The sequence below is a fragment of the Gopherus evgoodei genome, chromosome 4, assembly GCF_007399415.2.
Source record: "Gopherus evgoodei ecotype Sinaloan lineage chromosome 4, rGopEvg1_v1.p, whole genome shotgun sequence".
NCBI classification, from domain to species: Eukaryota; Metazoa; Chordata; order Testudines; family Testudinidae; genus Gopherus; species Gopherus evgoodei.
The window spans coordinates 47,423,971-47,446,639 of NC_044325.1; the positions used below are offsets into that span (position 1 = coordinate 47,423,971).

General features: G+C 40.7%; 1 protein-coding gene across 9 annotated transcripts in view; it reads right to left on the minus strand.

Moving 5' to 3' along the window:
- TTC6 (tetratricopeptide repeat domain 6) overlaps positions 1 to 22,669 on the minus strand; it is a 154,058-nt gene that overhangs the window by 92,491 nt on the left and 38,898 nt on the right. For all 9 annotated transcript variants that reach the window (XM_030559234.1, XM_030559233.1, XM_030559228.1 and 6 more), the window contains 3 exons: positions 12,776 to 12,997; positions 11,478 to 11,617; positions 6,538 to 6,747 (listed from right to left, as the gene is read on the minus strand). In XM_030559234.1, the coding sequence (XP_030415094.1) occupies positions 6,538 to 6,747; positions 11,478 to 11,617; positions 12,776 to 12,997 (572 nt within the window). The remainder of the gene's footprint in view (positions 1 to 6,537; positions 6,748 to 11,477; positions 11,618 to 12,775; positions 12,998 to 22,669) is intronic.

A 22,669-nucleotide genomic window follows, 5' to 3' on the forward strand; every position in this document is an offset into this window, starting at 1 on the left:
ATAGTCTGCAAACCCCCAGGGCCCATGTATCACAGGTTGAAAACCATTGTTCTATGGTAACGACAACCTTTCACGGACCCCTTAGACATAGTCTGCGAACCCAGAGGGGTCCACAGACCACAGATCGAAAACCACTAGACTAAACTAATAATGACATTTCTCTTTGCAGAGACATGGTGAATGAGGTAATATTTGTGTTAACTACTTATGCTAAATAATCTGTTCCACCTTGTAGTTAGCTGTGCCACTCCCTTTCCCAGACCTGAAGAAGAGCCATGTGCAGCTTGAAAGCTTGTCTCTGACCAACAGAAGTTGGTCCAATAAAAGATATTACCTCGCCCACTTTGTTGCTCTAATATCATGGGGCCAACACAGCTACAACAATCTTTCTCTTTGAATTCATACAATTAAGTTTCTATTATTTCATCTCATATTTCTTTGTAATCTAACTAACATACAGTATAGTTGGCCTGATTCTCATTTACACTATATGTAATTTACTCCCATTTTAAGACCTCTTTACACTACCAGAGCAGTGTAAAGAGGCTTTAGCATACCTGAGCATCAGTTTAAAACAAAGTGCCTTCTAATTTGGAGTGATTAATTTTTGAAACTGTTAGAGGGGTAGCCGTGTTAGTCTGGATCTGTAAAAGCAGTGAAGAGTCCTGTGGCACCTTGTAGACTAACAGACGTATTGGAGCATGAGCTTTCGAGGGTGAATACATCCAACGAAGTGGATATTCATCCACGAAAGCTCATGCTCCAATACGTCTGTTAGTCTATAAGATACCACAGGACTCTTTGCTAATTTTTAAAAGGAGTCCTAAAAAAGTAGCTTTGGGGCAAAAGAAGCTGCAATCCTTACTTAGGGACTCAGAGAGAAAGGCTTTGGACCTAAAAGTAATGTGATCTTGCACAGTTTCTGAAATATATCTGAGATTTCTCTTTCTTCAAATAGAAGTCTTAACTAAAGATCTGTTACTTAACTTGTTGGGGGGGAGGGGAACTAGCTTTTTGGCAAGTGTCTGGCCTTTCATCTGTTCAAGTTTCCTCTTTATTTCTAATATTTTGCAGGTTCTGACTCCTGTTGAGAGTTTGTGTAGAATGAATATAAATTAAAGTGATAAAAGATATAAAACACCCTTGAGTAAAACCCGCTTTTGACACCTGAGTTAAAAAGTAATTGAAATAAGCAACAAAAACTGCACTTTTGATCAAAGTAGTTTTCAGATTAAGAAGTCTATGTCAAACAATAAAAAGTTGATATAACCTGAAATAACTTACAGACTTGACCTTCTGGAGACAAAAACAAACTGAGGAAAGTGCTAGGTATTGTGTTTCTGTCGGCTGGCAAAAAAGTAAAATCTGCACTCCCAGAGAAGTACAGAAATTCCTGCTGAAAGGAGTTTTATAAAATACAATACTATATCTTTGACATTTTTTATAATTCTTGTAGCATATGTTGCTGGAAATGGGGTGACAAAATACCTCTTTTAATGTTTAAATTGAACATATTGGTGCATAAGATAAACAGAAGAATGAAATAAGCATTACTATCTTAGGCAAACTTGAAGCTATAGTTTTCTTGATCAGTCCCACTATAAAATTCTATAATAGACCACTGCAGAATTCCTTGGTCTTTGTTACAAGCAAACAAACGTCAATCTAAGTACGTAAAACTAGCACCAACACATGAAGAGAACTAAACTATTGTTATTGTAAGTGCAGACATCAGTATAAATTTGAATTCGACTATCCATTGCACAGAAAAACATGTTTACTCTAATTTGATTCTTTGTATTTGTAGGATTTGTCAAATGCAGGAGCTAGTCATGTCTCAGTAGTTCAGTGTGTGCAATTATATTTGTATTTGTATTTGTAGGATTTGTCAAATGCAGAAGCTAGTCATGTCTCAGTAGTTCAGTGTGTGCAATTATATTCTGAAACAAGCCTTATCTAGTGTAGGACAAATTGTACCTATGAGATTGTAGGTTCACGTGGCACATAGATTTAAAAAGATTTAAAACCAGGCAACTTCAAAGCAGTAGGTGGTGCCACAAGATGGCAGTGCTCCAGAGGATTCCATTTTCTATACTTCCTCAATTCAGCAATGTCGGGCATATGCTTAAATATTTGAGCACGCAAGTAGTTCCAGCAACACCAATGACATATAGATAAAACATAAACATAGAATACAATGGCCACTTCTATGCCTAGTAAATAAAAAAGTGAAAAACTGAGGCCATAACACAAATTGAGTAGCATGAAATCTAGAAAACTAGCCAACTATTGAAAATATTAAAATCAGCAAAAGTTGTTCTAGATTCTTGCATCCAAGATACAAAAGCATCATATATTGATAAATATTTTCACTTAACATTCTCTGACTCATAAATCTTAAACTGTTGGGATCTTTCCAGAAGTCGCTTGAAAAGAAAATGAGGGGGAGGAAAAGGAATTATAGCTAGTGGCTTAGGAAACTCTGGCTTCTGCTTTTTAAGCTGCATGCCACATACACTGGAATAATGAGTCTTCTGAAACTGCTATTGATGTGAAAGCTTTTCTATATAAAGCATTTTCAACTCCTTTGCCTTCAGTACAGAGGTCTCCACCTGTTACTAAAGAAGCTCTATGAAGTGGAATAGGTTTCTGAGATTTTTCTGAACCTCCCAGTGGAATGCAGACATTTGCAGGCCAAGTGCACCTGCTGGCATCAAACTGAATCAATAATTTTCTGTACTGTATCACCCCCATCAACGAGTGCCAGTGCCTGGTGTCAGGCCAGGTCTACACCTTCATGAACTAGCTTTTTAGGCTCCTGGTGCTAGTTCTGAGGGATCTCAACCTGCCTTTTAGTCAGGAAGGCAAGACAGACCACAACAGGAAGGGCTGCAGCTATGGAGTGGTAAACCCTTTACTCCAAATGAATCCTATAACTCAAATTTAGAGTTCTGAGGTGTGGTACCACATACTTAGCTGGACTTTTCTTTGGCCACGGCCATTTCAACCACTATCCTTTCATGCAGAAGGTAGGACCCATAGCTGGCAGCATCCTCAGGGAAGATCCTTGGAGACAATACAAGATGGCAGCTATAAATGCTTCACCAGCTGTGCAACATACTTTGCAAAGTCACAGCAATCCTATTGCATGGCTCAGTTATCACTTGACTGCAACACTTGTTGATTCCTGGCCCAGTGCTAACTGGGTCAGCCAACACAGCCAGCTTTTTAAAAAACTGGGGGAAAGTCAGACCCTCTGTCGCAGAGTTGCTATCCTCCTGCTTCTTTGCAGCAGAACTGTATTTGGCAACAGATTAGAACATCAGCCCATTAGAGTACAGCTAGCAAACATCATCTCCTTGGTCACCACTCTGCTCCAATTTGGGTACTGATTATGATGCAATGATGGAAGATCTTGGAGAAATGAGCTCTTCAGTATACAAGGTACCAGCAGCACTGGTGACAAGGCCAATGCTCCATGTAGTGATGTTTTAGCCACTGGGCGAACGTGGCCCATGCCCAGGGGCCCCAGCCAATTGGGAGACCCCAGGAAAATGGGCACTCTGCCTGCCTGGTGCTCCTGCTGGGGAGTGGTCTGAAGGTGCAGAGGCTTGCCCTGCTCCACTCTGCACTCCTGCTGGGGAGCAGAGGAAGCCCACACACCCCAACCCTGCTCCCCAGCAGGAGTGCCAGGCGGGTGGGGTGGGCAAGCCCTCGCATCCTGACCCCACTCCCTGGCAGGATCGCTGGACGGGTGATGCTGCCCCTATGCCTCAATCCCATTTCCCCATCAGGAGGGCCAGGCAGGGGAGGGGGGATTTCAGGCAGAAGGGGTGGGGCAAGGCCTCCACCTGCTCTGGCCCAAGGCCCCACAAACCCTTAATCCAGCTCCAGCTCCATGCATCAATTAAGCCATTAATTGGAGAAGGCCTTCTGATTATAGTCTGAAAGGAACTGACTGAATAGTTCCAAGGATAGAGTTTAGTTTATGGGTGTTATGCAGCCAACAGTAAGAAGCATGACTTGTCTTCCTAGCCATGACCCTTAGGGGTCAAAAAAAACTTTAGAGGCTTGGGAAGTTTCACCTGTCACGTGTTAGAGAGCTTACTTTACAGAAGGTTTTTCCTCCTTCACCATTTACTTCACAAAGTTTCACCAGGTGGCATATTTCCACGTATTTGATAGCCTGCTAAATCCTAGCTGTCACCATTCAAAAACAGAGTCAGATATTTCACACTGTTAGGAATTTTTTATCTACTTTATGGAAATGATCGATTAGATTTGGAATGGGATGAACACGTTCATTGGGGCAGATCCACATCTGGGAAAACAAACACAAAATCTCTATTTTGCTAATTTTACTCACTGAGGTTCTAAGACAACTTCACCTGTGGTGAATACCCAAATCAAAAGGAGCAGTACAAGTCTACTGGGAGGAAAAAAAGTCTGCATAGATCAAAATGAAAGAAAGGGCCTAACACAGTAGCCTGACAAAAATACTCAAGGAAGACTACTGTCATCTTGATAGCACAAGAGTTTTCATAGACTCACAGATTTTAAGGCTATAAAAGATCATTATGACCATCAAGTCTGACCTCTGACACAATACAGGCCATAAAATGTCACCAAATGATTCTTGCATCAAGTCTATAATTTCTGGTTGAGCTCGAGTCTATATTTCACAGATATTCAGTCTTTTTTAAACACTTCAAGTGACAGAGAATCTCACATTCCTTTGTTTGCTAAATTAAAGGCTCTCTTTAGAAACTTTCTCCCCATGCGGGTACTTATAGACCTTGATCAAGCCACCTCTTAACTCTCTCTTGGATAAAAATAATGGACTGAGCTTTGTTAATTTCTCACTATAAGGCAAGAGGTTTTCCAGACCTGGAACCATTCTTATAGCTCTTTTCTGAGCCAATTTGTCAACATCCTTTTTAAAAAGTGTGGACACCAGAACGAACTGCAGTATTGCAGTAATAGTCTCTCTAATTCCATACACAGTGGTAATATCACCTCTCTACATCTATGCAATATCATCTTGCATATACATCCAAGGATAATGTTTGCTGTCTTTGCCAGTATATTCCTGTGGAGTTCAAATCCAGTTGATTATCTACCATGCCTATTAAATCCCTTTCAGAGTTATTGCTTTCCAAAATAATAGTCCCCCATCCTGCAAGCATGATCTATATTCCTTATTCCCAGCAGTATAACCTTACATGTGCCTGTATTTTTAAAGATGCATGTTGTTCAAGTGAGCCCAGCTTAGCAAGCAATCCAGATTGCTGTAGAACTGACCGGTCGTCATTATTTACCATTCTAACAAATGTTTGAGTCATTTGCAAACTTATCAGAAATGATCTTTTATTTTTGTAAGTATGACTGGATCTGGGGATATAAACAGCCCATATGAAGAAAACAACCAGTCTGAAAATTGTGAAGGAATATCTGAAAGTATTAGATGTCCAATCCTAAATCTCCTGAGCATCAACAGAACAAAGTAAGTAAAAAATAAGTATAGCAAAAATGTAACTAAAATAATCACTACACAATGAAGGTGAAAGATAATTCTCATTTATTTTTAACTTTTTTTTTACAAGTAAGAGAAAGGAACTGCAAAAACCTGTATGAAAATCAGAAAGAGATTTAGGAACTAATCTGAATGACACTGGAAAGATATAAATTAGTGTTGTGACAACACTATAAAACATGAGTAGGCAGACAACAAAGCAGAGTACTGTTAACATTTCATCACTGTTCCTTGTAAAACAAATTACCTGTTGACAGATCATCCTGTTATTTGGTATGTTGTACTATCATTGTTAACTCAGATTTTTTTTTAATATTTTACATAACAGTCACTTCATTTTAAATAAGTTCCTCACAAATTAAAGGTTAAAATCCTGCAACACACTCTCCCATGAGTAGCCCTTATTCACGTCAGTAATCCTGTTGACTCACAATCTGTGCTTTTCCAGTGAAATCAATGGAACTAATCAGATGCTTAAAGGTAGTCATAAATGTAAGTGCTTCCAGAATCAGGACTTGTGTGAGTAAGGTCTTCTCTCAGTAAGGGTTTGTGGGACTGAGCTTTAAAGTCCAAATTCATATAGGCATGCGGAACTTGACTGCCTTAAGTAGTCCTATTAACAACAATGGGACTGCTCAAGTTTGTAAATTTAAGCATGAGCATAAGCATTTGCAAGACTGAGGCCAAATCCACAAAATGTTTACTGAAAAAACGACTAAAAAATTGATTTGTTTTAAAAAGTCAAAAGCAAAACAATATGTTTAATGATCTGAGCAATATGAATTATAGGTGTCTGTGGTTTAAAGATTAATATAAACAATAATATTAAAATATGTCTATAGTGCCAGCCTAATACAGAATCTATTAAGATATTTTGTTTCCAGAACATTTTTTAATAATATTAAAATAAGGAAGCCTTCAGAAAAGTTATTCTTTAACTAATATTCATTTAAACTAAATTATAATTCCAAAGATAAAACTGAAAACAGATTATAGATTCATACCTATTTCTTTCTATTTGTTCTTCAAAAGTAATATTTTCTGAGCAGAGTGATGCTTCCCCATGGTGGTCCAGATCCTTCGCTGTAAATAAAAGATAATGCCCTTTTCTGTCGAAAGTATGATATACTCTTGAAGCCAGCTGTAGATCAGCAGGCAATGCATAACTAGGGGAAGCAGTACACAGATGATGAATAACTGGATAATGTTGACTTCTGGGGGACAAAAAAAACCCAACTATTTTAGCATTTTCACTGACTTCTGACATCTAGATTTCATATAAACAGATTATTCTACTACTGCATTAGAATTACACAGACTGTATTTAAAGTTTTAATACCTATAATTAGCAGAAATTATTGTACAACTAACAGAAAAGAAAAGAAGATGCTAAAATCTCTGACAACAGCTTTAAAGTAGAAATTAATAACACAGGACAAAGTCAGACTCTCTTGACTCAAGCAAACTTTCATGAGCTTTATTGAGAGTTTCATTTGTGTAAGTACTTAGGATCAGACCCGTAAATTGTACACGTATGTAAATATGCTGAAACATTACACAAACTCATGAATAAGACTATGGGTGTATACCCAAGGTGGATAGACAAAAACATGCTAGTTCTGCTGGAGCTAGAGTGCTAAAAATAGCAGTGTAGCTGCAAGTAGCATGAGCAGCAACTTGGACTAGCCACCCAAGGAGTCCAGGTGGGTCCTCAGGCAGCTAGCCCAAGCTGCTACCCATTCTACTCCCAACCACACTACTACCTTGAGCAGAGCGAGCAAGCGAGCATCTGTCTACCTGGGAAGCACGCTCCCACCTGCAGTGTAGATGAACCCTAACTCTTTTGAAAATAATGTTTATAAAGTTTTGGAGTTAATTATATTAATGAGGCGCTATCTTCACTTGAACATTTTCCTAACTTCTTTCAGTTCATAAATCCAAAACAGTCTGGCACATAAACTACACATTCATTTTCACCTGTTGGCTTTGTAAGACCTGATATCTTTGATTAACTTTGGAAAGTTAAAATTATTTACTTCCACCATTTAAGATCCTGATCCAAAACCCCTTGAAATCAATGAGACTCTTTCTACTAAATTAACTGGCAAGGTATCAGGACCTAAAAGGCATGTCCATCCATTTTATGGGCTCCACAGAGTTAATAAATGTTCAGGATGCAGACAGCTATGATGAAGGGGGGCTGACAGACAGGAAACTGGGGTGAATGAGGATGGTCTAGGAAGTAAAGAGGGTCCAAGTGATGATGCAGAGACTCCCACGTATCCACGTTACATGCACCCCATCATCCTCCAGATGCAACGAAGCTGTCACTATGAAGAAAGAAAATGGGTAGCAGAGACCCATGAGGGGGTTAATGGGGAAGAGGCATTTGGTCAGAGAGTGAGTGAGAGAAAGGGTGGATTTTAGAGAGGGTAGATTTTTAGAAAGGAGCAGAATCCATCCCTGTGCAGGTTACAAATTCTATCAAAGGTCCTTTCACCGAATTGTTCTTACATATATTGTCCTTTGTTTTCATTTTAGGATCTAAGGAAATTAGTAGGCAAACAAAATTATTAAGTATTTACAAACTTAATTCCAGATTATCAATTACTTAAGGGAAATATCTGTATGAAAATGCTGGAAATTCAAAGTTAAAGTTACACCAAGTAACTTGCTGGATACCGCACAGGGCTACCCCTGGAGTCATGAAGCTTACACATCACCCTCTTGCTCAGAGCTGTGCCTAACTCCACAAACTAGAATGTAATGTTTTCTATTTTATGAAGGGGAAAAGCAGCACTAACAACAACAATGAAATTAGAAAAATACAGAGGTTAGTATAAACCAGAGCCATATTTGTCATGTTCTAAAATACTATTTTATATTTACAATATAAAAATATTACAAAAAGAATTAAAGCAAAGAGAAAAGATAAAGAAGCCATAGAAAATGAAGGCAAGGTGATATGCATAACATATAACACCACTCAGAAGAAAATAATACAACTCAAGAACCAGAAAATTGTTATCATACAGTCCAGCAATGACATCAATGGATTTTAAAGAAAACTGCAACACCAACTTAGTTTGTCAATATCTGAAAAACCTTAAACTATAGTTTAATTTTAATTTGGGAATATACTTCAATATGTTTTAATTAATTGTTATATGAAAGAGAAACCACTTCTGGTGGGAAACCAAACTATTTATGTCTATTCTATGCAAAAAGGTTAGGTTTAACTAAAGAAATGTTTTAAATGATTTAGTTAAATTAATGCAAAACCTTGTGCGGACACTCTTTTGTCATTTTAAATCTGGTTCATACTGATTTAGCATGTGTCAGTAAATGTACAAGCACAAGTTAAACAAATATAAATAGTTTTCAGCCAACACCCACAAAAGCATTTGGGCCAGTTTAACTAAAATAATTTAAAAACTGATTTTAGTTAAACAAGTGCAACTTTTGTGGCGTAGACAAGGCCTTAGTTCCCTCAACAATGCAAAATGCAACAATGCAAAATTTCACCAGACCCTACAACCCAAGAAAAGCTCACTGAACTCAGTAGGACCTTTTCCTGCATAAAGAGTACAGGATCAAGCCTTTGGGATAAAATTTAAAAGGATAAAAAAGAAAGGAGTATCCATGAAAGAAGGGGATTCACAGGCATGGCACACATGAGATGAATGGGCTAGTGTGGATTAAAGGATACCCCCTGGAAACCCAAGCAGTGGAAGAGACATTTTCAGGACAAGATTTCATAAGTTTTGCAGTATAGTAGGATTGAAAGCAGAGTCAGCTTAGATTCAGGAGAGTGAAATTGCAGACCAATATTTCAAAGAGAAGCTTACACAGTGGTTTATTTTAGAGAAGAGAAGAAAGATTTGACACAGTATTTCTAAAAGGGGGAAATATTGTACATACTCCATAAATTTATGCAATAGCCTGTCATTTAAATCCATGCAATAAAACTACATTTTCCCCACAGTACAATTCACCTGCAAATTAAAAAATAACAGAGAGATAAGACATCTAAGGGCAAAGAGTTTCTTAAATTTTCTTTAAAATATAATAGGTTCAGTAATTTCTGTAAATAAAGAAAAGTGAAAAAACTGAAAATTTGTCCCAGAACATTGATCAGAAATTCTCATTTACTTATTTAAAATAGATAAAAACAGTCTGAGTATAAATTTAATTTGGTCATGTTCTTACTCTTCTAGTACAGAAGTTCATCATTTCCCTAGATGGACAAGCTAGAAGTAAAAGCAATAAAAACTAAAATATTTGGGGCATGTTGCAGGTAAAGGTGTGTTTTTACAGCACACAGTCTCCCTTAAGAAGACTATTTATCATTCTTTGAAAAGAGGACATGAAAAAGCAATACTATGTGTGTGGCCTACATTACCTTCATCTAATGCACTAAATAAAGTTTTTTTAGAAAATCATGCAGTTTCTGCACCATTGATAATCTGACAATAACTATTTATTGAAGGTAAAATACTCATTGTCTGCAGTCACTATTTGTTTTAATATATAATCTTGCTAACCAAATGATCTTTAAGCCATGTAGATAAGCAATGGCATGCAGAGGGTCACTTAAATACCAATTTGACTGTTTCATAAACTTAGGCATTCTTTTCCCATGAGTCTAGTCTCAGCTACTTAATTGAAAGTAATATCCATTTACAAACTTTAGGCCTGCCATAAAAAAGCTCTCTTCTGTGTCCAGCAAACCTTTCAGGGCCCAACAAAAGCTAATAATTAAAGCTTTTTTTTTTCACCTCAATAAAGAATGAAATGGAGGCGCAACTTAAGGTACACCAAAATCAACCTGGCCATAAAGATCTCATTGACAGGGAAGACTGTAAAACCAGAGAATCTCACTTATCATGCAGTGAACAGGATCAGACAAATTAGTGTATAAACTGTACTTCTTTCTATACCTGCACACATGCTACAGAACGACATATGCCACCTATGACAACAGCAGGATAAATAGGAGCTGTCCTCAAATTACAGCTCTTCAACTAAAAACTGCTGAATTGAGCTGTATAAACATCTGATTTTTTGGTTTAGTAGCTGAACCAAAAAAAAAATTGTTTTGAGTCAACCCAAAACAAAAAAATTTGGTGAACCAAAAAAGTCTAAAAAAAAATTAGTTTTGGGTTGATAGAAATGTTTCATTTGACCCAAAATAAATCATTTTATTTTGCTTGAGAGTGGTGGATTTTTTTTGCCTTTTTAAAATAATTAAAATGCAAGTAAAATCTGAAATGAAAAATAATTTCCAATCAAAATATGAAGATGTGTTTCATTTCAAAAATATTCAAACAAAACATTTAGACTTTTTCTGAATTTGTGTTTAATATGGCAAATTTAACATGAATTAAAGAAAGCATCAGTCAACCTGAATCTACATTTTTTAGCTAAAAATATTTCATCCAAAAAATTTCACCCGCCTCTACTGCTGAATCTGAAATAATAAGCACTGATTGTAATATAAATACAAGTCAACAAATTCTTAGTACATAAGTAAAGAAGAGGGCTAAAATCTGGAATTGTTTATATTACATTTGTGGTATTTTCCATAGTTTGTTTTTTAATATTTTAATTAGATTATGTTTAGGATTGTATGGACCAAGTTCTACCCCAGCATAAGTGTCTCCAACTCCTGCTGAGTCAATGCCAGGGCTGAGTTTGGCCCTATATGTTTAAAAAGTTTTAACTGAAAACTATTTTAAGAAGATGAACAGCAAATTAAAACTACAGTTGATTCTGAGCTACAAAGTTTGGATCTGAACTTCCCCAAAGTTCTGGGTGTCCAGATCCAGGGTTTAGAAAATGGCCCTATGCCTACTTTAAACATGTACTATACTAATTTTTTCCAACAGTGTTTAGTATTTTCCATAACATTCACTTCATAGCAATGAAGTACTCTAAAAGGTACTTGATCTCTGGAGTCCATGTGGACAGCGAAGACAGTGATTGCGGTTGCTGGAGATCTTCTGATGGCTTTTGCTGAACTTCAAAGGGTTTAGCCTTTATGATTGCTTCTCCTTTCACCTGTAGTATGTCTGAGGCTACAGCCTAAAAAGCAATAAAACTGAAGGGTAAAAACCACGTTATAAGAAACTAAATAGTATATGGATTTTTTTATCCATGTTGAAGTACTCTGAACTCTGGCAATTCTACTCTTCAGAGCAAACCATAGCAGACAGTTAAGGTTGCTATAAATTAGAGTAGCCATAGTGACTGCTGTAACTTACTCCATTTGTTACATCAGCTCCAGGGGAAATCCAGAATCTGGGAGGCACAAATTTGCCATGCTCCTCCCCAGGCTTTACTTTCTGAGGGTATGTCTATACTGAGAGCTCGTCTACACTACACAGTTAGGTCAACATAAGCTGCCTTATGTCAGTGTCTTCATTATAGCCTTCCTCCCACCAATGTAAGTGACCTACTACGCTGACCACACCTTCACAAAAGGCGTAAGACTTATGTTGGTGTAATTAGGGAGACGCAGTGTCTACACTGCATCCGTTACATCAGCTATCTATTCAATTTCACGGTGGGGAACAGGGAGGAGAGAAATCCCAGGCACTTCCCTCCAGCTCCTGGTGGGAAATGAAGGGATGAGAAACCCCAGATTGTTTCCCCAGCTCCCTGCCAGGAACAGAGAATAGGGAGGCAGGGGAGCCTGCCAGGAGCCTGTGGAGCAGCCAGACTTCTGTCAGGGAGCTGCCAGCAGAGCTGAGAAACCCGGCTCTCAGCTCCACATGCTGCCCCTCTTAGGTCAGTGGAAGCACTCTTGGGAGGACACGCACTACCAGCCCAAGGAGGGTAGTATGGACATGCACCACCACAGTAATTACACAGTCAACCTAATATAGGTTGACTTAGGTTTGTAGCACAGACATACTCTGAGATTGGAAGTGTGCTTCCTGACATGGGTAGACAAACCAGCTAGCTCTGCTTGAGGTAGAGCACTACAAACAGCAGAGTATCTGGGGATTACATAGAGTATGTATCTAAGGGGTCCAGGCAGGTTTGTACTCAGTAGTCTGTCCCCAACTGCCTCAGCTATGCTGGCTATGCTGCTATTTTCAGCACAATAGCTCAAGCAGAACTAGCACACGCCAGTCTACCCACATGGAAGCATGCTCCCACCTGCAGTGTAGACATAACCAGAGAGGCACAACACAATCCACCTCTAAGACTATAATTAATCAGATATACAAATATTACCTCTAAAAACGATGCTACAGTTGTCTGTGATTTTTGTTTTCTCTCTGCATCCTCTGAAATTTTAGGCACTGGAAAAGCTGGTTCATATAAGCGTGAAATGTCTGAAGAAGAGAACTTTAATTTATATTCCTCAGTTTCTACAGAACTAGGCATATCCTCTGAAAGTAGATGTGAAGTTCCTGGTGCCTCAAAAGGAGTTGTTCCACTAAGTGATTCTTTGGTCTAAGAGGGAGAAAAAAGTTAAAATTTTATTTTTTTGTAGACATGACATGTTAATACTTGTAATATGACTTTTCTGAAATATAGACTGTAAACACAAAATCATCAAAAGATCATTAAAATCCTAAAATTAATTTTCAGAACAGTTCAAGGTATTTTAGCCATGAACATATCTATGATATCATGATGATTTTTTATGTACACAAGAAGAGTACTGGCGGGTTTAGGCTAAATGTTTATGACTTCTCAGGAGTCTTCTTTTAAAGAGCTAGATCCTTCAGAACAATTATTTTAAGAATCCATGTTCTTGTGCTGTTTTCCCACATTGCCCCTCACTATATGCTGACAGCAGAAGAAAAGTTGTGAAAGTCATTACTAAAGCATTGATTAATCGTACTACAGACAATCAGGATTCTACTAAACTTCACTTAGGGCTTGTCTACATCACAAAGTTGCAGCGCTGGTGAGGGGGTTACAGCGCTGCAACTTAGGAGGTGTACACATCTGCAGGACATCACCAGCGCTGCAACTCCCTGTTTGCAGCGCTGGCCGTACTCCCGTTTTGTCTCGGGTGTAGAGGATCCAGCGCTGGTGATCCAGCGCTGGTAATCAAGTGTAGACACTTACCAGTGCTTTTCTTGACCTCCGTGGAATAAGCAGGTATCCCAGCATACCTGAGGAAGCCTCTGGTAATCAAGCTGGTCTCCTTCCCCGGTTTGCTCTCGCGTTCCCCAAACCCCGAGCAAGCAGGTCTCCTTCCCTGCGGTTTGCAGGGTGGTTCGGGGAACGCGAGAGCAAACCGCGGCAAAGCTGGTCTCCTTCCCCGGTTTGCTCTCGCGTTCCCCGAACCCTGAGCAAGCAGGTCTCCTTCCCTGCGGTTTGCAGGGTGGTTTGGGGAACGCGAGAGCAAACCGCGGCGAAGCTGGTCTCCTTCCCCGGTTTGCTCTCGCGTTCCCCGAACCCCGAGCAAGCAGGTCTCCTTCCCTGCGGTTTGCAGGGTGGTTCGGGGAACGCGAGAGCAAACCGCGGCAAAGCTGGTCTCCTTCCCCGGTTTGCTCTCGCGTTCCCCGAACCTCCGTGCAAGCAGGTCTCTTCCCTGCGGTTTGCAGGGGGGTTCGGGGAACGCGAGAGCAAACCGCGGCGAAGCTGGTCTCCTTCCCCGGTTTGCTCTCGCGTTCCCCGAACCCCGAGCAAGCAGGTCTCCTTCCCTGCGGTTTGCAGGGGGGTTCGGGGAACGCGAGAGCAAACCGCGGCGAAGCTGGTCTCCTTCCCCGGTTTGCTCTCGCGTTCCCCGAACCCCCCTTGAAGCCGCCCAACAGCGCTGCAGTATGGCCACATCTAACACCACTTGCAGCGCTGGTTGCTGTAAGTGTGGCCACTCTGCAGCGCTGGCTCTATACAGCTGTACTAATACAGCTGTAACAACCAGCGCTGCAAAATTTTAGATGTAGACATACCCTCAGATGCTTGCCCATGAAACAGAGAGAGCGTAGAGAGGTACTAGAGTCAAAAAACTGAAGAATGAAAGGAAAGAGGTAGCTAGTAAAACAGAGAAGAGAGGAACAATATCAAAATGAAGGAGGGGAAGAAAAAGACTCAAAAAGCTTACTAAGGATCCAAAAACTCATCTCCTCACTTACGTCCCTAGGACTTTCACTGGTGATCTTTGGTTCAGTCAACACAGCTAGTTACCCCTGAGACCTGATCTTTGGCCTAGATGTCAAGATAGATGACAAAACAACTCAGTCACTGTCTTGGACAGACCATCACCTAATTAAAGTACTGGTCAGAGATCTTTCAGTGCCCAGGCAACCAGAAAGAGCAATTATCCTGATTCAGCCATGGATTCCAAAAAATTACAAAGCCTGCTAAAGGATGACAGCACTCCAGCCATAAGATTAGGAGCTGATGACCTGGTGAATCACTACCATTCTACACTAGCCTCAACAACTAACATGTCTGCCTGCAAGTGGCACCTTTCTTCCCATCACCCACAGATCTCCTTGGTTTTCTGAAGAGAGAAGAGCAGAAACTCAAGTGCTAATGGTGGGGGAGAAAGGCTGATTCTGACAAGATGAAATGCAATAATTCCTCAAAGCTGAGGTTGTATAACAGGCCAAAATAACTTTTCTTTCCGCCTGCACTGCCAAGGAGCTACCAAGGGTGGTAAAGTGCTTTAACAATCCTGAATGCCCACAACCTGCATTAGAGCTGGGCATCAAGCACCACAAAGAGCTATCATCTTGCTTCTCTGAAAAGATTAGACAAACTCAGGAAGCCTTCTCAAACAGCCTGGATTATGCTGCCTATACCCACTATCCAACAGCCCACCTGCATTCCCAGAATTCAGAACATTCCCTCATTTAGTTCTGGACACTAAAGGAGTCAACCCAAAACTTGGGAATCTGACCCATCCCCTTCCTGGCTTGTGAAAGAGAATCATAAACAACCGTTACCACTCCTGACTGAAATAGATAATAATCATTCAGAGAAGAATATAAGAATGACCATTCTGAGTCCAACAAATTGCCCATCTAGCCCAGTATCCTGTCTTCCAACAGTGAACAGATGCTTCACAGGGAATGAACAGAACAGAGCAATTTATTAAGTGTTCCATCCCATCGTCCAGTCCCAGCTTCTGGCAGTTGGAGGTTTAGGAACATTCAGAGCATGGGGTTGCATCCCTGAACATCTTGGCTAAAAGCCATTGATGGACCTATCCTCCAGGAACTTATCTTATACTTTTGGCCTTCACAACATCTCCTGGCAACAAGTTCCATGAGTTGACTGTGTGTTGTGTGAAAAAATACTTCCTTATACTAGTTGTAAACCTGCTGGCTACAGATGCCTAGAGCATGCCCTGAAATTAGGAAAATGATCAGGTTTGGAATTCAAATGTTATTGTGTCACAGATAGACAGACAAATGTCATCAAAATGAACACAAGGCCTTCACAAGCGCAAGCAAAAATGGGTACCGGTTATATGGGCCTTTGGGCCAAGGCCCCACCAATATCCTGGGGGTGGATTGGAGCTGGCACCACTCAGAGGAAAAAGGCCCATACCAGAGCTCAAGCTGTATAACAGCGTTCCAGCACTTTTTGGGGGGAGCCAGAACATAGCCTGGTACTTCTGACTCAGCTCACTGCTCCAGAAGTAGAAATGGTGGCTCATTTAATGAGCTGCCCTCACTCATAAGAACATAAAAGCTGGTCAGACCAAAGGTCCATCTAGCCCAGTATTCTGTCTTCTGACAGTGGCCAATGCCAGGTGCCCCAGAGGAAATGAACAGAACAGGTAATCATCAAATGATCTATCCACTGTCGCCGACTCCCAACTTCTGGCAAACAGAATGTAGGGACACCATCCCTGCCCATCCTGGCTAATAGCCATTGATGGACCTATACTCCATGAATTTATCTAGTTCTTTTTTGAACCCTGTTATAGTCTTGACTGTCAGACCATCCTCAGGCAAAGAGTTCTACAGGTTGACTGTGCATTGTGTGAAGAAATACTTTATTTTGTTTGTTTTAATCCTGCTGCCTATTAATTTCATTGGGTGACCCCTAGTTCCTGTGTTATGAGGAGTAAATAAAATTTCCTTATTTACTTTCTTCATACCAGTCATGATTTTATAAACCTCTATCATATCCACTCCTAATCGTCTCTTTACCAAGCTGAAAAGTCCCAATCTTATTAATCTCTCCTCATATGGAAACCATTTCATACCCCTAATCATTTTGGTTGCCCTTTTCTGAACCTTTTCAATTCCAGTATATCTACTTTGAGATGAGGCAACCACACCTGCAGGCAGTATTCAAGATATAGGCATACAATGGATTTATATAGAGTCAATATGTTATTTTCTGTCTTATTATCTATCCCTTTCTTAATGATTCCCAACATTCTGTTTGCTTTTTTGACTGTCGCTGCACTTTGAGTGGATTTTTCAGAGAACTATCCACAATGACTCCAAGATCTCTTTCTTGAGTGGTAACAGCTAAATTAGACCCCATCATTTTATATGTATAGTTATGTTATGTTTTCCAACGTGCATTACTTTGCATTTATCAACATTAAATTTCATCTGCCATTTTGTTGCCCAGTCACCCAGTTTTGTGAGCTCCATTTGTAGTCCTTCGCAGTCTTCTTTGAACTTAACTAACTTGAGTAGTTCCTACCCTTTGCTTCCTATCTTTCATTCCCTCTTATCCCATGACAGCTTATTTTGATTAAAAATCTTTGGTGAGGGTCCTTGTCAAAGGCTTTCTGAAAATCTAAGTACACTATATCCCCTGGGTCCTCCTGGTCCACATGCTTGTTGACCCCCTCAAAGAATTCTAGTAGATTAGTGAGGCATGATTTCCCATTACAAAAAATGTTTACTCTTCCCCAACAAATTATGTTCATCTATGTGTCTGACAATTCTGTTCTTTACTATAGTTTCAACCAGCTTGCCAGTACTGAAGTCAGGCTTACTGGCCTGTAATTGCTGAGCAGGGAGCCAAATCCTGAGGATGCTCTTGAATTGCCCTGAAAATTGCCCAGGTGACTGAGTTGCCATCTCTCCTTCTGGAGCGGGAAGCCAGGTTTGGGAGCTCCCCAGGGGTCTTCCCATGTTACTAAGCCACCATCCTTCCACTTAGGAAGCAACTATCAGTTGTACACATACAAAATGGGAAATGACTGCCTAGGAAGAAGTACTCTGGAGAGGGATCTAGGGGTCATAGTGGACCACAAGCTAAATATGAGTCAAAAGTGTAACACTGTTGCAACAAAAACAAACATTATTCTGGGCTGTATTAGCAGCAGTGTTGTAGGCAAGACACAAGAAGTAATTTTTCCACTTTATTCTGCACTGATTAGGCCTCAGCTGAACTATTGTGGCCTGTTCTGGGTGCCACTTTTCAGGAAAGAAGTGGACAAATTAGAGAAAGTCCAGAGAAGAGCAACACAAATGACTGAAGGTCTAGAAAACATGACCTCTGAGGGAAAACTGAAAAAATTGGGTTTGTTTAGTCTGGAGAAGAGAAGACTGAGGGGGGACATGATACCAGTTTTCAAGTATATAAAAGGTTGTTACAAGGAGGAGAGAGAGAGAAAAAAAATTGTTCTCTTTAACATCTGAGATTAGGACAGGAATGATCTGAAATTGCAGCAAGAGCAGTTTAGGTTGGATGTTAGGAAAAGCTTTCTAACTGTCAGGGTGATTAAGCACTGGAATAAATTGCCTAGGGAAGCTGTCATTGGAGATTTTTAAGAACAGGTTAGACAAAAATCTGTCAGGGATGGTCTAGATAATACTAACTCCTGCCCTGAGTGCAGGGGACTGGAGGGACTGGACTAGAAGACCTCTCAAGTCCCTTCCAGTCCTACGAGTCTATGATTCTATGACCTCTCCTAATGGAGTGGGAAGCCAAGCCAAGGGTTCCCCCTGGATTGTGTCCAGGTTACTGAGCTGCCAACTTTCCTTCTGGAGCATGGATGCAGGTCTAGCAAGTATTTTCCAATTTTATTCCTACCTGGGAGGCTTCACCCTTCCCCAGACTCCCAAATATAGAGGACTCTCTCCCTGACTCCCCTTTGACCTCTGACCCCTACCAAAAATTTTACAAAGCTAGGGCCAATACTGGCAAATATTCTTTTTTCAAAATAGGGCCTTCAGAACACACATAACAATTGTAAGGCCAAACTAGTTTTTTAAACCAAAATTACAAAGGGGACCTAAATAGGATTTTTTTATAATAGCTAACTATAATCTAAACTATGGAAATTCTACTGCCCCTCCATAATAGCGTTAAACTTCACCTGTTTCAATTGGTGAAAATTTGTTAGTAGTTCTTTTTTAGCTTGAGATGTATTTTGTGCTGAAACTGGAAATTTTCTAACAATAACTCCTTTTCTGCTAGGAGCAGCTCCCACAATTCTGAACATTTATGCTAAAATATTCTCTCTGCAGCTCACAGAGGGGGTTCAGTGTTTTGGTGCCACATGGTCTGACCACACCCACTCTGCTCCCGCATGCTGCTAGATGACTTATTCCCATGCTATAAAACTTGCATGACATCATTATTAACAAATATTCCAGAGATAAGTAAATAACTATGTGCATTAGAACAAGGAAGACTGTTCATATGGTAATGGTTCCACATAATCTCTGACCCTTCGTTCATGAGCTATCCAGAGTGGATAGAACTCTGGGAGACACTACTAGCAGAAAGGAAATTATCAGTAAGAAATTTTCTATTCTGAAGCCCAGCGTCTCCCAGAATTCTCAGTGACTGGGAAGTAGCGAGCAGTGAACAAATGTAGGAAGGGTTATGAGACAAAAGTTTGGTAGGAAGGAAGTATCCCCTTTTTTATGAGGTCATGCAAAAGTTTGTATTATTTATGGGCTACTTCCTGCAGCATCTTCCTGTCAAAGAAGACCTTCTGCAGAAGACAGAAGGTCCACCTTTACGTGAATAATAAAGGTGTTAGCTGTAGACCAAGTGGCTGCTTTGCAAATTTCTGAAGTGCACACACCTGTTCGTTCTGCCCATGATGCTCCTAATGATCTCATGTAGCGAGCCTTGATACCTTCCAAGACAGGAACCTCTGATTTGAAGGATTCCACAATACATAGTTGAATCCACATAGCAATGGAGGGCTTGGAATTTCGCATGAAAGGGCACAAATAGGGAACCTGATCCTCTCATGGATTCTGCATGCCTAAGATGGATTTTTCAACGCTCATCTGATATCTAAGGTATGCCAGGCCTTTTCAGTTGTATCTTGTGGGTTTGGACATAATAAAGGAAGCACAACCACTTTGGAAGTGTGGAAGGAGAAATTTACCTTAGGAAGAAAGGAGCACCAGCTTGTCCTCATGGAACAAGCAGAAAGGCTCCTATATAGATAAAGCTGCCAGCTCTTACACATGCCTCGTGAATGTGACAGCTACTAGGAAGCAAGTCTTAATGGATTTTAAAAAAAGGCTAACACTAAAGTCAGACACTGGAATGGATACCTTGGCTGGTCCCTCAATGCTAGTGGAAGGTCCCATTTTGGAAAGAGTGCCCTGACTAATCGACTGCCAGTGCTCAAAGGAATCTGTGGATTGTCTGCCAGGGAGCCCAAGGATCCTGCAAATAGCATGCTACTAAAAGCAGACAGCTGATGTGCACTGGTACTGGGCTAATCTGTCTACAGCTTCTTGTAGAAAGTCCAAAACAGTTGGAATTCCTGAATTTCTGCGATTTGCATTGTGCTCTTGGCACCAGTTGACAACTCCGGACCAGATAGAAGAGTATGCTTTTTGTGTTGATACCCTCAAATTAAAGCAATATCTTAATAACAGTGGAGAACAGACCAAGACCTTTTAGTACTTTCCTTTCAATAGCCAGGCTATTAGGTGAGCTGTTTCAAATCCAGATGAAGGAGAGGATCTTGCAAGAGAATGTCCAGTCTCCATTAAACTTGGAGTGGGAGCTTTCATGTCAGCTCTATCAAGTCTGAGAACCAACATCTCCTCAGCTAATGAGGAATTATCAGTATTACCATTTCCTGTGCTCATTTTATTTTCTGAACAATCTTCCACAGTAGAGGAAAGGGTAAAACACATAAAATAGGCCCGGTGGCCAACTGTGTGACAAGGCACTGTTCCCATGGCTCTGGGGTCTGCCTTGTATGTGAAATATTTCAGTCTCTTTTTGTGAACAGATCAGTTGAAGGGAGGCCAAACACCTGAACAATGAGATAGAAAAATTGATTTAGGCACCACTCAGAGTTGTTGACCCTACATCTGCTGAGCCAGTCTGCTTTTTGGTTCAGGTCCCCTATGATATGGATCGCCCTGAGGAAAAGGAGAAACTGTTCTACCCACCTCATTATTTCTATTGCTTCTGTGTGTAGTGTCAGATTCTTTGTTCCCTTTTAACTGTTTAAATACATGACTGTAGTTGTATTGTCTGATTGAGCCAGAATGTAGTTCCCCTTTAGGGTGGCTGGAACCTGTTCAGTGCTAGCTTGACCTCTCTCAGCTCTAAGAAGTTTATCCTGTGAGACTTTTTCTCTTCCCTTCGGAGGCCATTGGCTGCTTGGATCTCCAAGTGAGCTCCCCAGCTCTCCACGCTAGCGTTGATTGTGAGGACTAAAGGAGCTGGAAGGTAGATCAGCATGCCTTTACAGACCTTGTCATGGTCTGACCACCACTGTAAGAGTTGAACACCTATGTTGGGAGCCATACTTGATCTTTCAGGTGTTCTGTAGAGTGGTCCCAGACCTTTAGTATGAAGGCTTTTGATGTGTGACTGCCCATGAAGCAATCCCTATGCATAACATCAGGAATCCTAGCAGTTGAGATATAGTTCTATGGTGGGCCTCCTGTGAATCTGGAGCAAGAAAATAAATTCCTGGGTGAAACAAGAAAACTTTTCTTGGCACTGATGAGGAAGCCATGCACCTGGAGGCAATTCAACATCCAACGTAGGGGCCTGTGCACTGCTGACTGTGATGGAGCTCTGATTAGATGTCATCCAGAAAGGGGTACAGGTGAGTTCCTTGCAACCTGAATCTGGCTATTATAACCACTAATATCTTTATCAAAATCCTGGAGGCCAAGGACAGGCTGAATGTGAGCATTCAGTACTGATGTCTCCTGACATAGGTGAATCTCAGAAGGCTGTAGTGGCATGGTGTGATTGGAATATGGAAATATGCACCATTAGATCTACTGAAGTCAAGAAGTCTTCTCCCCTCCACCATAGGTATGGGGGGGTAGCACCATAGATGCCAGTATCAACATCCGAAACTTTCATTTTTTTCATCCACTAATTGAGCCTTTTGAGGTGAGCTCTAATACCCCTCATATACTTCTGCACAATGAAGAAGATGGAGTAGAACCCAGAGAACTTTTCTTTTGAGGGAACACTGTCTATTAGTCCGATATCCAGAAGATGAGATAATTAATTCTGGATCAGATTGTGTTATATGGCATCGTTGTAACTGGATGAAGAATGCATGGGGTGTAGCCTGCAACTTAGGGAGCATCCCTGGTTCACTATTTCCCTGACCCACTTTTCTGTGGTCAATGAAAAATTCCTCTAGGAAATGGGAAAACCTGCCCCATAGCGTCTACTTTGGGCAGACGCCTGTGCAATTTTTGTAGTAAAGTGGATTTTTCTGGAGGGCTGAGGTCCCTCTGGATTTGCTTCCAAGACCTCAATTCCACTGTTTTCCATTAGGGAATCTATTGTCCTCACAAAGATACCAGCAAAGGGACAAGGAGAGAAAGAAGCGCCTCCCGCTGAAGGCTGGTCTATAGTCTCTCTCCTGAGGACCCTTAGTGGGGAAGGGAGACACTGTTTGGATACTGTTGTGTCATCAGCCACCACCTTTTCCAGCTTTTCTCCAAAATGGAGGGAGCCTGTAAACTTAGCCAAGCATAGGACCTGTTTAGAGTGAGCGTCCACCTTCAAGGGACAAAGCCATAGGTGTGCCCAGCTAGTGAGCTGGAAGCCATGAATCAGGCTGACACCTCATGGCATCCATTGATGCATCAACTGCAAATACTGTAGCTAGGGAGACTTTCTTTAAAGTGGAGCCAAAGTCAGGGTGATCTCTGCCCTTAAAGCTTTGAGATTATTCAGCCAGGAACAAGATGCACCTGCAAAGTGGTAGTTGCCAGGGACACTCAA